Raw genomic sequence first — 14032 nt, 5'->3', positions numbered from 1 at the left:
TTTCATCAGTCTGTTTGTTCAAATTACGAATAATGTACTTTTAACTACATTAAATTTAACTCGATGTTTTTTTTACAGACTTGCTGTACAATAAACTATATAAATAAAGTTTATTATCATTATTATAGGAAAGAAGCAAAATGCTGGACTGTCATACGCGGAGCTGCAATAACGGCAGTTCTTTGTTGTTCCAGTAATGAATGAAATCTAAATCTTAAATCTCAGTTTGTCCTGTGGTTATTCCGCAGGACCACACGTTTCTTTCATTTCCTTTCCATTTCCAAACTGTCTTTTCCCACTGGGACGTCTCTGGGCAAAAAGAATCGCCTCGGTGAGGCGGAAAGAGCCTCATCAAGGACCACGTGGATGTGTTGAACCTGGAGAGAGAAACACAAGAAAGAGAAAGAGCATATCAGCCCTGCAGCTGCCGCCTGCCATGACAAACTGACTGAACCCGCTCTGACTCGGAAACAGCTGAGACTCGTCAAGAACCTGAAACTGGCTTCACATCACAAGGTCCACAGAAAACTAGTGAAACACTGGACAGCTCAAACTTGACTTAAGGTCACATTTCTTACTTGTTCTGTTCTTTCAACCACATCCCATGGACTTCATCAGCCATGATGCAATGTCTTTGAAAGCTCTAGAAAAGCTGGAAAGTGGACCACGGGATTGTTTTCCTAAACTGCTGATCCCGCAACAAGTTCATAAAGGAGACTTTTGCATCAAACAACAGAAAAATCATGCACCTTAAAGCTGAATGCCAGTGAAATCCATTTTGTTTGATATAGATTTTTCCATCTTGATTTAAGAGACGGAACTCTGTGAAAAGACTTTGAAGTCATGAAAACGCTCGCTTTAGTTGGATGTAAAAGTTTGAGCAAATTCCATATTTAGTTGATTTTTATAGTAAGGAAGTGAATCCAACGTCTGCAGCAAACAGACACAGATGTTCATGCTCGGTCCCTTTTTATTTCATCAACTTAAAAAAGATGACAGAGGGAAGACCGGACTCCACTGAATATCAGCGGGTTCTGGGTGGAAATGTCCTGCACTCAGTCAGTCGGGAAACTGGACAGAGTCTGGCTTCCGCAACAGGACCGCGATCCAACGCAGACCTCAGAATCCACCTTGAACCACCCCCGACTGAAACATCTCAGAATCCGAAGTGATCTGCAGGAAGAGGCTGGAAATCCACCAGTCGGGACCAGAAAGCCTCGAGCTGCTACACAGTGTCTGCAGGCTGTGCCGTCTGCCAGAGGCCCTGAGGCCCTGAGGCTCACAGTCTGAACACACTCTTAAAACCTCTGATAGATGTGCTTTTAATGTGATGTCGTCTTTTACCTGTTAGCACTTTGAATTTTCCCTGTTGATCTGTCTTAAAAACGTGTTGATTGTGCGTTTGTTGAGTTTTGTTTATATGCTACATAGTGTTTGTATAGGTAACTTTTATATCTCAACTACCTGTCAGAACCTGAACAACCCTCCATTTTTCCAGCTTATTTAAATTGACATTATTCAGTGAAATTAAAGCACAGAACAAATAAACAGTAAAGATTTTTTTAATGAATCCTTGAATCTTCCTGTCCAGCAGCTGAACTCCTGACGTTTCTTTCTACAGTGGAAATCAAACATTGTTCCGAAAGTTGGTCCCAACTCTGTTGCAGAAGTTCCCATCAACGTGTTGCACCTGCAGGTTGCTTTGCTTTCACTTCTGTCCTGTTCATCCCAAACCAGCTCCATGGGGTTCAGGCCTGGAGACTGTGCTGGTCTTCCATCATGTGAAGCCGCCGTCTGGTTCTGTTCTCCTAACGTTCTGGGTCATTATCTTGCTGTAGGACGAAGCCCCGACCAACCGGTCTGTCTTCCTCTGTTACTTGTCTCTCTCTCCCCAGTCTGACACCAGTTTACCAGTAACTACGTCCTGCAGCACAGTGTTGACCTGATGGTGAATCAGAGGGTGTAGCAACACACTTTGCTCCAACTCTGCCTTTGTACAGACAGAATCGTTCAACGTTCAAGGCTTCATTTCCTTCCACTGCTGCAGGAAAAAGCCGAGAGTGAAAAAAAACCCTATTTTCTATCAGGTTTACAGGATTTCTCAGGTTCTGGCGACCTCGACTTGTTTTACCTCGGGCAGTTTCCCGCTGACCTTTGGACCAGTGCAGGTTTTTCACTGGACCGGAGCTGCTGAAATGTCAATGGAAACTGGAAAAGCGTCCTAAAACTTTTGACCGGTCGTGTGCATTTTTGACATATCAAACCAGTTTTCCCTCTTTGTGCTCCTTTGGTCTTATTGTGTCATGGGATCCCATGTGTGACAGAGCAGTTTAATTTGTGACCCAAATCAAAAATTCATTCACACATACGGCAGAAACCGGTTTCCGGTTTGATGTCTGATGAAGGTCTGTGACAAAACTGTGCAGGAGTTCACTTTCTTCTTTAGCATGACTTTATTCTCCTGCTCACCTGTCCGACAGGTGTAACATCACACAATATTCACTGTGAAAACAAATACAAGCTCACACTGGCGCTGATGATTTGATTCGTCAGTCAATGAGCACGAGACGGGACTTTTACGGCAAAGGTACCGAAATAAAAGACGAGTCGAGTCTTTTTTTTTTTAACCCAAACAAGAACCCGTGAGAAAGCACTTTATTAAAGCAAAAACTCTTTAAGAGAAAAGAGCAGAACAGCCAGCAGACAGAAACTGACAAACCTTAAAAAACAGAAATCTCTGAAGGTCAAAGGCCATTATCTTTTCTTTTTTATAATCTCTACAGTTCAGTTTCATATTGCATCGTCTCCGAGTTCACTCAAGGCCACGTTTCCTCTTTTCCCTTCCTGACAATAACAATACTCATAACATCAGTCCTGTTCAAGGTGATTATCACTCAGCTGCTGATTGAAGCACACGTTCATGTTTCGGACTGAAAAAGGAGACAATAAATCCATTACAGAAAGACGGCGCTCATAAACTCTTTATGATTTATGTACAAATGTAAACACAAACAAGTTCACCTACTCCGGATTCATCTTTGCCCCACACGAACAAAGGCGACGCCCCCTCGCTCACCTGACGACCAGACGGTCTGAAAAGTCACTGTTGATTATTGCCGATGTCCATGAATCTGTTGATCTGTTCTTCCATTAACCGATGAACTCTTTAGTCCGTAAATGTCAGAAAACAGTAAAAACTGCTGGTCACAGTCACCTCACAAACAAATGTCTCCTCCCGTCCAAATATTAGATTCACGATTTCAAACAGAGAAAAGCAGCTCTGTAGCTACAGAAACAACACAAACTCATTCTCAAATAGTTTTCTGATGATCGATGTCAATACAGGTCGTTGGAGCTGGAACCATTATTTGATCGATCGATCAGCCCATCGACAGGAAATGATCGTGCTCCTATTTTGATAATCGATTAATAGTTCCGATGATTTTTCAAGCCAAAATGAGAAATGTTTTCTGTTGTGAGGACTTTCCACTTTTCTCTACTGAACTTATTACATCCAGAATGAGCATTGACTGAGATGTGCTCCAAGTTCATCGGCAACTATTTTGACGGCGAATCGATCGTTTCGATTTTTCTTTTTAAGCGAAATGCCAAAATTCCTCTGCCGTCAGATTTCCTGTTGTGCTGTGCCTTACGTCCGCGTGAACTGAAGCTATTTGAGTTCTGGACCGAGACATCTGAAGACGGTGTTTCGCTCTTTTACGACATTTATTTTATAGACCCAATGATGGATCGATTAGACAGAGAGAATTATCAGCTGAGGCATCTGTCATGAAAAGGCTCGGCTGTTGCAGCTGTGGTTGACAGCTGCAGAGAAAGCGAGTAAGTGGACCTTGAGTTGAGATAGTCTGTCAGCCGCTGTTTCCGAGGTGAAAAAGAGGCTGGTTCTTTTATTTAACGAAAAGCCGGAGAATAAAGCAGCCAGCTGGGACTGAATCACCTCTGGGAGAGTGGAACTGTTCTTCAGTGGAACTTGTGGAACATCAGACTCAGTGTTGGCTGCCGACAGACCGTGATTCTGTTTCACGTCAGTGGACTTGAATGGTTATTCTTCTCCAGATTTGTGTTGTCCAGACAAACACTAAATGAAGATGTGATCAGTTAGATGTGACATGTTGTGATATTCAGTAATGTGGGAATGTATCCGCTGATTGTGAGAGAATAATTTCAGCTGCAGCTCTGGTTGGTCAACTGATCAGAAACCAGTTTGAATTTAAGCTGAAAACATCAAATGTTTTTATCTCAGACTGTGTCTGTGGTGAAGCTGCTGCAGACTCTGACAGTCAGAGAAGGAGAAGGAGGAGAAGAAGAGTCCTGGCCGGGACTCCTCCTCCCTCCGACTGGTTCATCGCTAACGAGGGACTGATCTGTTAACGAGCTGCCGATGGAAGGAGACAAATGACCGACAGGCAGCTGCAGTTTGTCAAGAAACCAGACTCAAAGCAGGAAGACGTCAACTTATTCTGATCAGAGGTTTCACACTCGGGTGATCGGGCGGAGGCTGTGAGGTGAGCTTTGACCAGCAGGGGGCGCCACACTGCTGTCCTGTCAGACCGCATGAAGAAACTCAAGTCAAGACTTTCCTTAAAGGACCGATGATTTCCTCCAAGTCTCTGACTTTACCTTTAAATTGGATTCCGACTTTTCTGCGTTTTAAAATACGACAGGTTTGCGTGTCGGACGTAGAGCTGCAACGATTAATCAGTTAATCGACCCGCGGAAAATCAATGGGAAACTAGTTTGAGTCTACTTTTCTTCTGTCATGAATTATAGTGAACTGAATCTCTTTGGGTTTCACACTGTTGGACCAGTAAAACCAGGTCTTTGACTACACCACCTTGGGCTGGACTTCTTTTTTTTAACCTATTTTCTGAAAAAATAATCAAAAGATGAATCAATAATGAAAAAACTGTTAGTTTCCCTGGTCAGATGTTCCAGAGTCAGATCAACTTCTGTGCGGCTTTTTTTAAAGGACACTACCTGTTTTAGAGCTGACCTGACGTCAGCCATTTTAAGGATCAATTCATCTTTTCTTCAGGCTGAGATGAGATTTTTTGCTTTAAAACAATGGTGGTTTCAGCATCTGCCCTGTGAGGATATGAAGCTTTTCTTTGTCCTGTACTGAAGCTGAAGCTGAAATTGATAAGACGAAACATTTTCACTCTTTTCTGACATTTTACAGACAAATCAATTAATGGATTGATCAAAAAATATGATTAGTTAGTTGCGGACTTTCAGTCTTTTGATGAAAAAATATGACCTGCTGTTGCATCATGGGAGCCGCTGATGTTTACATCAGCATCAGCATCAGTTTCTCTCTCTCTCTCTCACACACACACACACACAAACACACTCAGTCATCGTCATGGCTCCTTCTATAGATGGGCACATTGATGCTGTGGAACGCCGGCACCCAGCGGTTGTCATGGAGACCCACGTTGCATCCAGGTGCGTCCCTGTGGGCGCCATGGCAACACATCCAGTACCCGGGGCCGTACGGCAGCGCCTGGCAATATGGCTTGTGGTGCCAGCGGCATAGCGACACATCGCCGCGGTCGTACCGCTTCTTGCACTGTTTGCAGGGGTCGTCACGGTAACGAGGGTCCGACACCCAGAGCGAGTCGGCGGGCCGCACGCCGTAGTTCTCAATGACGAACTTGAAATAGTGGCAGGTGCACTTGAGTGCGGCGAGGCTCTGCGTGGAAAGCAGCAGGAAGATCTTCACCAGCAGGTGATGCGGGAGCACGGCCAGGTACGGCTGCGGCTCCAGCAGCTGCTGCAGTCGCTGACGCATCTCCAGGAAGTCCTGAGAAACCGAGGCGCTGCTGGGCCCGCGCGCGAACAGGGAACCAGGGAGTCAACCTCCCCTCCTGACCTGACCTCCTTCCCTCTTCTCCTCTTCTCTGACCGGCTGCCGGAGTCAGGAGAACAGCTAACAGCAGGGGGGCGGGGCTGCGAGGGGGCAGGCTCCAGGTCAAAGATCGCTGGTGAGGGGGGGGAGGGGTGGGGAGTCTGTGGGGGAGGGGGCTGAGCATCCGCAGGCTGGAGCAACAACAAAAAGAGACAAAAAACAACCTCCCGGCTACAGTGCCCTCTCCTCCTCTGGTGGGCGGGGGCCAGTCCAGTCTCTCCTGACAGTGCCCTGTGCCTCTCCTCCCGCCTCCCTCACTGAGCTGGGCCTGAGGAGTAAAGAAGAGTGGCAGGGTCGGGTGGGGGGGGGCAGGTGCGGAGCTAGGGGGGAATGTGTCTGTTCTGACTGTTTTCTTGAGCGACTGGGCTCTCCTGCTGGACTCCTGAGCTCCCAGCGTGAGATGTAGGGAAGATGAGATGGAGGGGGAGGGGGGGGAGTGTTGGTCCCCGGGGCGGCGGGCAGGACTCGTCGTCCAGCCTCTCCCTCCTCAGGCTCCTCTCTCCTCCTCCTTCCGTCCGACTCTCCAGATACTCCGACTCCACAGCTACCACATCTCCCGGGACACCCCTGACCTCTCCGGCTCTCCCCTGACTCCCCCTCCTCTCCTCCCCTCAGCCAGCGGGTGCGAGCGAGTGACGGCGTGGAGGTGAAGAGTGGTCTGGAAGCGGTGCAGCTTTCCTCTTTGCTGCTCTCTGCTGGCGTCCTGGACACCACCTCTGCACAGAACACCTTCTGCTCCCTCCTCTGCCTTCTCCTCCCTCCTCCTCCCACACGGCCTACCACCTCCTCTCCTGGGAGCCCCGCTTCGCCGTGGAGAGGGTTTGCGGTTGTGTTGCTTGCCTCACAGTTGAGGCGTCGTCTGGTCTGCTGGAGGGTCTGGTGGAGGGTTGCTTCTTGACCTCTCTGGCCGTCTTGGCGCTGTTGCTTCCCCAGCTCTCCCTCCTGCCTTCACAGCCCGTGTTACCACCCACCGTGGATGTCCCACGGCGTTACACCCAAGCGTCCCTTCCCGACCCAGTCCGGTGAGCTTTGGCTCTGGTTCCGTTGCTCGCCGGCTCCGGGCCCGCCTCCCCTCGTCCGAGCCAAGCGACTCCACGCGCTGGGTCGTGTTGGATGGACATGTCCAGCGCCAGCAGCGGCGCGGCGTCAGCCTCGACTGAGGCGGCTGCTGCTGCTGATGTTGCCATGGTTACTGCTGCAGGTCTTCAGCAGCCCTCGCTGCTGGCTCACAAACACACTGCTCCGCTGGGACGAGGTCTGAACGCCGGCCGCTTCCAGACGCAACTCTGAGCACACAAGCTTCGGATACGACTTCAGATGCATGATGGTCCTGAGAGAGAGAGAGAGAGAGAGAGAGAATATTACTCCAGCCCTGTTCGAAAACATACCTTTTATACATTTTCTCTCTCTCTCTCTCTTACTTGCTCCATCTTGGAGCTGCAAAGAGGTGATCAGAATCTGGGGGTTCACAAAGACCTGGATCCTGGCTCAGATCAAACTAAGTCAGACTTCAGACATACGTCCGAACTCCTGCTGCTGCACATTGCAGTTTACTTCTGGACTATCTTGAGCAGAACCAATTTGCCATGAATTCTGGGTAAATGAAGACTATTTTTCAAAGTTAAAAACACTCATTCGCTCCCGCAGAAAACGCTCGCCCTCCAGAAGCTTCTTCGTGAGGCAGCGGGTAGAAGCTATTAGCCATGATTTCCTCGTTCTGTCACTTGGTGCTAGTGGTGAGCAGGTGTTATTACTGAATCAGTCTAACTTTTATTAGACTGATCTAAGAGCAAAATGAAGACTGGCCCAACACTAAAGAACAGTTTGAAATTCTCAACCAGCCCCTGGATTTTTCAAAAACCTCAGATTTCAGGGAAATCCAACAGGTTTTACTGAGACTGTGCAGACACAGATACTGAATCCGCACGTTTAATTTGACTGTGAATGAAAATTAACCTAACATGCCAGTTTAGCTTTTAGCCTGTCTTCAAGACACTCAAAGATAGAGGTCTTCCTATTCCATAAGACAGACCCACTGATGCCAATCCAAACCTGCCCGACAATACTTAAATATATAACGGAATAGATTTGACAGTATGGTGGTGATGTGCTGGTCTCCTGACTAACAGACATCAGCAGACGCAGAATTAAAATCAGTTCAGACCTTTCAAGGACAGATTTCTCAGCAGACGTCTGCTGACTGAAAACAACCCTCTGAACGTTCACACACACACACTCTCTATTATCGAGCTGCAGATGAAGAATGCCTTATAAGCACTGGTTAGTCAGACAGATACACACTGAGACTTAGAGGGAGGACACTCACTGGTTTTACTGGCACACAGTGTCAAGAGTTTAACATTCAACAGCTTTGATTTCTCTGTTACACCAACTGTTTCTATAACTGGTAGTTCCTCCTCAGCTGCCAGGAGGAGGAACCCTCCCCCCAGTTTCTTCCATTTGTTTCCTATTGTGTTGCTCTGTGTCTGCAGGGTGTGGAAGTCGGCAGCTGTTTGCTAACATGTTACAGTAGGTCCACTTTAAGCTGGTTAAGTTCAATCATTAAATGCATCTTTTGCTTTCAGTTTCAGCCTCTGCCCAGACAAAAAAAAACAACAAAGTTTTCTCCCCAAAACGGATCTTAACAGCCTCCAGAGTGTGTAGATGTTAACGTGCAGCTCGGTGTCTCAGTGTGTAAACGTCTCAGCGTCTCAGTGTGTAAACATCAAAGTGTCTCAGTGTGTAAACGTCAAAGTGTCTCAGTGTCTCAGTGTGTAAACGTCAAAGTGTCTCACTGTTTCAGTGTGTAAACGTCTCGGTGTCTCAGTGTGTAAACGTCAAAGTGTCTCAGTGTCTCAGTGTGTGAAGGTCAAAGTGTCTCAGTGTGTAAACGTCTCAGTGTCTCAGTGTCTCAGTGTGTAAACATCAAAGTGTCTCAGTGTCTCAGTGTGTAAACGTCAAAGCGTCTCTGAGCAGACAGCACCGTTTTTATTGTGTTCCTTCGCCCACTGCGGCGGACGGGACTCTGCCTGCAGTGAAACTGGTGAGCTCAGCGACAAACTGGGATCCTGATCAGTCATTACAGACTCTTAATAAGTTCACATCATCTAAATGGTGAACTGAGCTGCATTAAAACCCAGTGAGGTGATCACAGGGAGCAGGAGACTGAACACACGTTAAACCCTCAGCAGAGGAGCAGACTGTGACAGGGAAGTGAAGAAGGAAACTTTCCGTCCTCTCTCTCACTTTCTCCTCGATCACATATTTTAAACCTCGAAGTGTCCGATCACAGCAGAGCTGCTGGCAGGACTCTGATGACAAAATCCAGATGTTATCGGTCAGCCGTGTGTCTCGCTCCTCACCAGATGTTGCTGTGATGCAGTTTTGTTGTTTTACTGAAAAGAGTGTGAAGAAGAGGAGATTCACCTGTGCCCACGTTGTCCAGGTGTTTGACTGGACAGAGCTCTCTGCTAAAAAAACCACCTGGAGGCTCTGTCAGTGTGAGTTTGAAAATTTTGATGGCTTTAGGTGGACGTCGACTGAAACTCCACTACTTTATAAGCTAAAAAATTTCAGAGCTGTCTGTGTCAGCGTCACCTAATGTACAAAAAGATGTGTGTAGCATTTAAGTGTAAGTCAGAAACTTCCTGTAGTAGCTTTGTTTTCCTTCAACCACAGGTACGGACATGTGCAAGAACACACTAAGTTTTTAACTACTGGATCACGTCACTACGAACAACTGTGCACAGCGCGCACACACGCACGCACAAAGACACACCAACACACACACACACACACACACAGTACAGCAGCGTTACCTCAGCTGTTTGCTGCTCTCAGCTCAGTTTGGATTCGTTCAGAAAACAAACCCAATATGAACAAAGCTGACTTACATTTGTTCGACTAATGAAGGAAAACATCTCATCTTCCCCCATTTCACACAGCTGCCTCGATGTTTCTGCTCTTCCTGGATATTTATCAAATATATCTGAAAACTCTTCCAGTAAAACAATATTTTTGATGACTCATCCTGCACTTTGCACATCAAATGTGATATGGGTCGACCAGCTGTCCCCTCCCTTCGCACAAAACCACACCTGACTGTTAGCTGGTGGGTAGTAGCAGCTAGCAGAGTGATGATAAAGGTCAGAGCTGTGTGCTGGAGGTATAACTTAGTCACCCCCCCCCCTTCCCGCTGTCGCCAAGCGCTTGCTCATGGGGGAATGTCGGGTCTCTGTAAATATAACTATAAAGAGTCCTGGTCTAGACCTGCTCTACATGAAAAGTGCCCTGAGATAACCTCTGTTATGATTCGGTTGCTATATAAATACATAAAATCGTGTTCTCAGTGTGAGGCTGTCACGTTGTGTGATGAAAGTGCGATGAATCTTAGCGCTGCGATGTTAATCAATTATTTTTTGATTAATGGATTAACTGCTTAGTCTAGAAAATATCCCAGGTGAATAATGTCTTATTTTCGTACGACCAACAGCTCAAAACCAAAAGATGTCCAGTTTGTTGTGATTGAAAACGGAGAAAAATAGAAAATTTGACTCACTGGAGAAACTGACGCCAGAGAATTAAACGATTAACCACTCATCAGAAAAAGTTGCTAGTTTATTTTCTGTTGATTGATCACCTTCCTGTGAAGATAAAGATGCTCTTGTTGCTGTTTCACTGGACTTTAAAGATGATGATATTTCTAACTTTGTTCTCCATCAACAGAGACAGAGAGGAGCTAACAGGGAGGTTCTTAGTTTCTGTTCACGCTGAAACTGGAATTATGCCTCATTGAAAATGCTTGCAAATGTCTCTGTGAACAGAGACAGAGAAAGGCGTCATGGTGAACTGTAGGTCACAGAGGTGTCACTGCAGACACCTCCCAAACCCCAACGACCTGTGGTGCCGACTGGTGCTGGTCCTGTCAGGGTTTGAAACTGAGAGGAAAAAAAAAAAACAAACATACAATTTGTAGGTACAAGAATGAAAGAAACGGTCAGTGAACGCAGCCTGGAGAAGCTTGTTTCAGTCTTAACTGTAAAATATTTTATATTCAGATTTTCTGATCACGTCAGCCATTTAAACCCGTTTCCCACCGATCCACCTGAATAACACACTGAACTCTGACTCTGATGTGAGGCTGGTTTTCTTGTTCACAGCTTCAGTGTTCGAAACGGATCTTGCCTTTAATTTACTGATACTGACTCACCTCTTCACAGCTGTGTGGTGTGACCTCTGACCTCTCTCAGTGTTTTATATAACAGTGTTTCTGGCTCTCGTTAGCCTCTGGCTTCAGGTTGTGTAATCGTAATTGTTCCCAGTCGCAGTGAGGACGACTCGCCCGCAGCACCGCCGTCACTCAGACTTTACAACTAGGCATCTGACTTGAAGCTCAATACGTTCTCTCTCAGCTATTATTCCTTAACAATGACATAAACAAAGCTGAGAGGAAAAGAGCACAAATGTTTCCAGTGATCTCACGTTTTATGTAGTAAAAGTGTTTTGACTGACGTTCAAAGTTCATTCTTGACTTAGGAAAAAGTAGTTGACAAAAACAATCTTACAGGATCCACTCAGTGGAACTTTCAACCTTATCACATGGTCTTCCTCAGCAGCCCAGTTGTCATGGGATTGTAGCTCTTCAAATTTTCAGTTTTTTCACCTCTAAGCACTTTAACGTCAAAAAAAAAAGAAAGAAGAAAAACAAGTAAGTGCTTTAAGTTAAACATTTCAAGTGCTCAGAAAAAATGGAAAATTTGAACATATACAAGTCCACAACACCTGGGCAAACCACTGGCCAGGGAAGATCATGGGATTGTTCAAAAGCTCCAGAACTCCTACGGAGTTGATCGTGTGAGATCCATTTTAAATCCAGTTTTATCAGATGGTAAACTTTGGTTCCTCTTTGCATCCTGTCCAGTTTTCTAAAAACAGATGAATGTCAAGTTTGTTAACTGTTAACTTATTATTCCTCTTATTTATAGTTTCACAGCTGATTCTCTCTATTCAGCAGCGGTGGAAAGTAACTGAGTCCATTTACTCAAGTACTGTACTTAAGTACAATTTGGGTTTCTTATTATTTACTTGAGTATTTACATTTTCTGCTGCTTTATACCTCTATCCCGCCACTTTCCAGACAAATAAACTGTACTTTTTCCTGCGCTACATTTACCTGACAGCTGGAGTTATTAGCTACTCTACAGATTCAGTTTATTAACAGAAAATATGATGAAGCAATAAACTGTGACGTCATTATTATGGTTGAGATCAGACTTTATTGATCCTGGGGGAAACTCACCCAGCGGCAGAATATCAAGTCATTAAAATCAGCTCCTCGTTTAGCAGCTGCAACGTGAATGCATCAATAATTAAGATCCATTCGTATCGTTTCTATTACTCTGCATGATGAGTACTTTTACTTCTGGTACTTTAAGTACATTTTGGTGCTAATACTTGACAACTTTTACCTGTAACAGAGTGTTTCTACACCGTGGTGTCAGTACTTTTACCGAAGTAAAAGATCCGAGTACTTCGTCCACTGCTTATTATTCTGGATGTTAAATTCTTCATTCAAAACTTCACATAGCAATAAAAGGCTGGGAAACGTCTCAGACTCTGCAGAGAGATGAGTCAGAGTTCAGCGCGTTTCAGAGACTTTAAAACACACTTCCATGTTTCTGGTTCAGTCCAATGCTGTTTTGGGGGAGAAACAGGCATGACTCACGTTTTATACAAACACTTGTGTTTTTTTCATCATGTTACATCACCAGTGAGGTCAGCCTACAGACTACAAACACACCACTTCAGGTCTGAAAGCCCAGAGACTGAATCTGTTCGCATCCCTGACGTTTTACTGAGGTTGTGCTGGGAATATTACAGATCAGAGGTAGCCGTGGTCCACATAGGAATTCACCACACCAGAACAATACCATCGAAATGGAAGTGCTGACGTCAGTTTATGATCTATTTTTCACGTACCTATGACATCATTTCTTACAACAACACTTTCTCCATTTCCCTTAATTAGTAACAAACTGTGTCACACTTTTTTGGAAATATCCTTGTCATTAACAGCTAAATAACAGCTCTTTTTAAAGGAAATTATGAGGAAGGTTACCAGGAAATTAGCTGGAAAACACAGGAACTGTAAAGTGTTACGAATCCAGTCTGAAGTATTTAAACTTTGCTGATTAATGTTTTTTTTCTGTCTCGAAATACTACAGTACCCATGAGCCTGAGCCGCTGCTCTTGCTGTGGAGAAGAAGCTAGTCAGAGGTGTCACTCGATAGAGAATTCAAAACACCTATCCCAAAAATGAACTGTGTTTTATTAGTGAAATGCACCCTGGGAGCCGTAGTTGATTTCTGTCCTTCCGTTTTTATGTCCACATGATTCTTGTAGCTTTGGCTTTTTATCAGAGAAGCAGCTATTTTCTGACACAGTTCATCTGTTGTTTCGACCGAACCCCGACTGGCCAACGTCACCGACGCTGAACGTGAAGAAAACTGATCCTGGACGACCACAGAACTAAAACGCCGGAATTAAAAAATAAACTTAACATTGGGATGGTGCATCACAGAGCTCTGCATCAGAGAGCAGGTTTACCTCCAGACTACGTGCTGATTGGTTGGCGGTGGTTAAGGGGAGTGTGGTCCTGGTTTGAGTGACGGCTCCTCTGATCGCTCAGCTTCACATCTCTCCGACGTTCACGGTGACTCCCCCCCCAGACAGGAAACAAAACCAGACCCCGTTTGTCCTCTGACTTCTCAGACCCCTCCTCCTGAGCAGTCAGTGCACACACGACCTGCGGGAGAACACACACAGACACGATCAATAAATACACACACGACCTGCAGGAGAACACACACAGACACGATCAATAAATACATAACTGTGTCAGATTCATGGGAGAATCGGTTTCACCTGAAGCTGAGCAGACACTGTGTGCTTCGGTTTGCGTGTTGTGCTAACTCACACTGCACGTTTTAATCCTCCTCTCTGCACGACCACAACTTGAGACTTTTGTTCTCAAACTGTACAGATCAACTGACAGACCACGATGTAGAACCCAGGTCGGTTTGTCCATCAGGCCGATCGGGTGAT

The 14032-nt window shown here is 45.6% G+C and overlaps 1 protein-coding gene across 1 annotated transcript; it reads right to left on the bottom strand.

The window, feature by feature from the left end:
• Positions 1-2012: 2012 nt before the first annotated feature.
• Positions 2013-14026, bottom strand: fbxo34 (F-box protein 34). Its single transcript, XM_040137451.1, is given in 6 exon segments — positions 2013-5844; positions 5847-6060; positions 6155-6732; positions 7087-7259; positions 13535-13733; positions 13905-14026. Coding segments are annotated over 4 exon segments (1431 nt in total). The 5' UTR covers positions 7253-7259; positions 13535-13733; positions 13905-14026; the 3' UTR covers positions 2013-5371.
• Between the last annotated feature and the right edge of the window lie 6 nt (positions 14027-14032).

This window comes from Xiphias gladius, chromosome 10, assembly GCF_016859285.1.
Source record: "Xiphias gladius isolate SHS-SW01 ecotype Sanya breed wild chromosome 10, ASM1685928v1, whole genome shotgun sequence".
Lineage (NCBI taxonomy): Eukaryota > Metazoa > Chordata > Actinopteri > Istiophoriformes > Xiphiidae > Xiphias > Xiphias gladius.
Note: the sequence above shows the minus strand (reverse complement) of the source record. Positions and strands in the feature narration are given on the sequence as shown.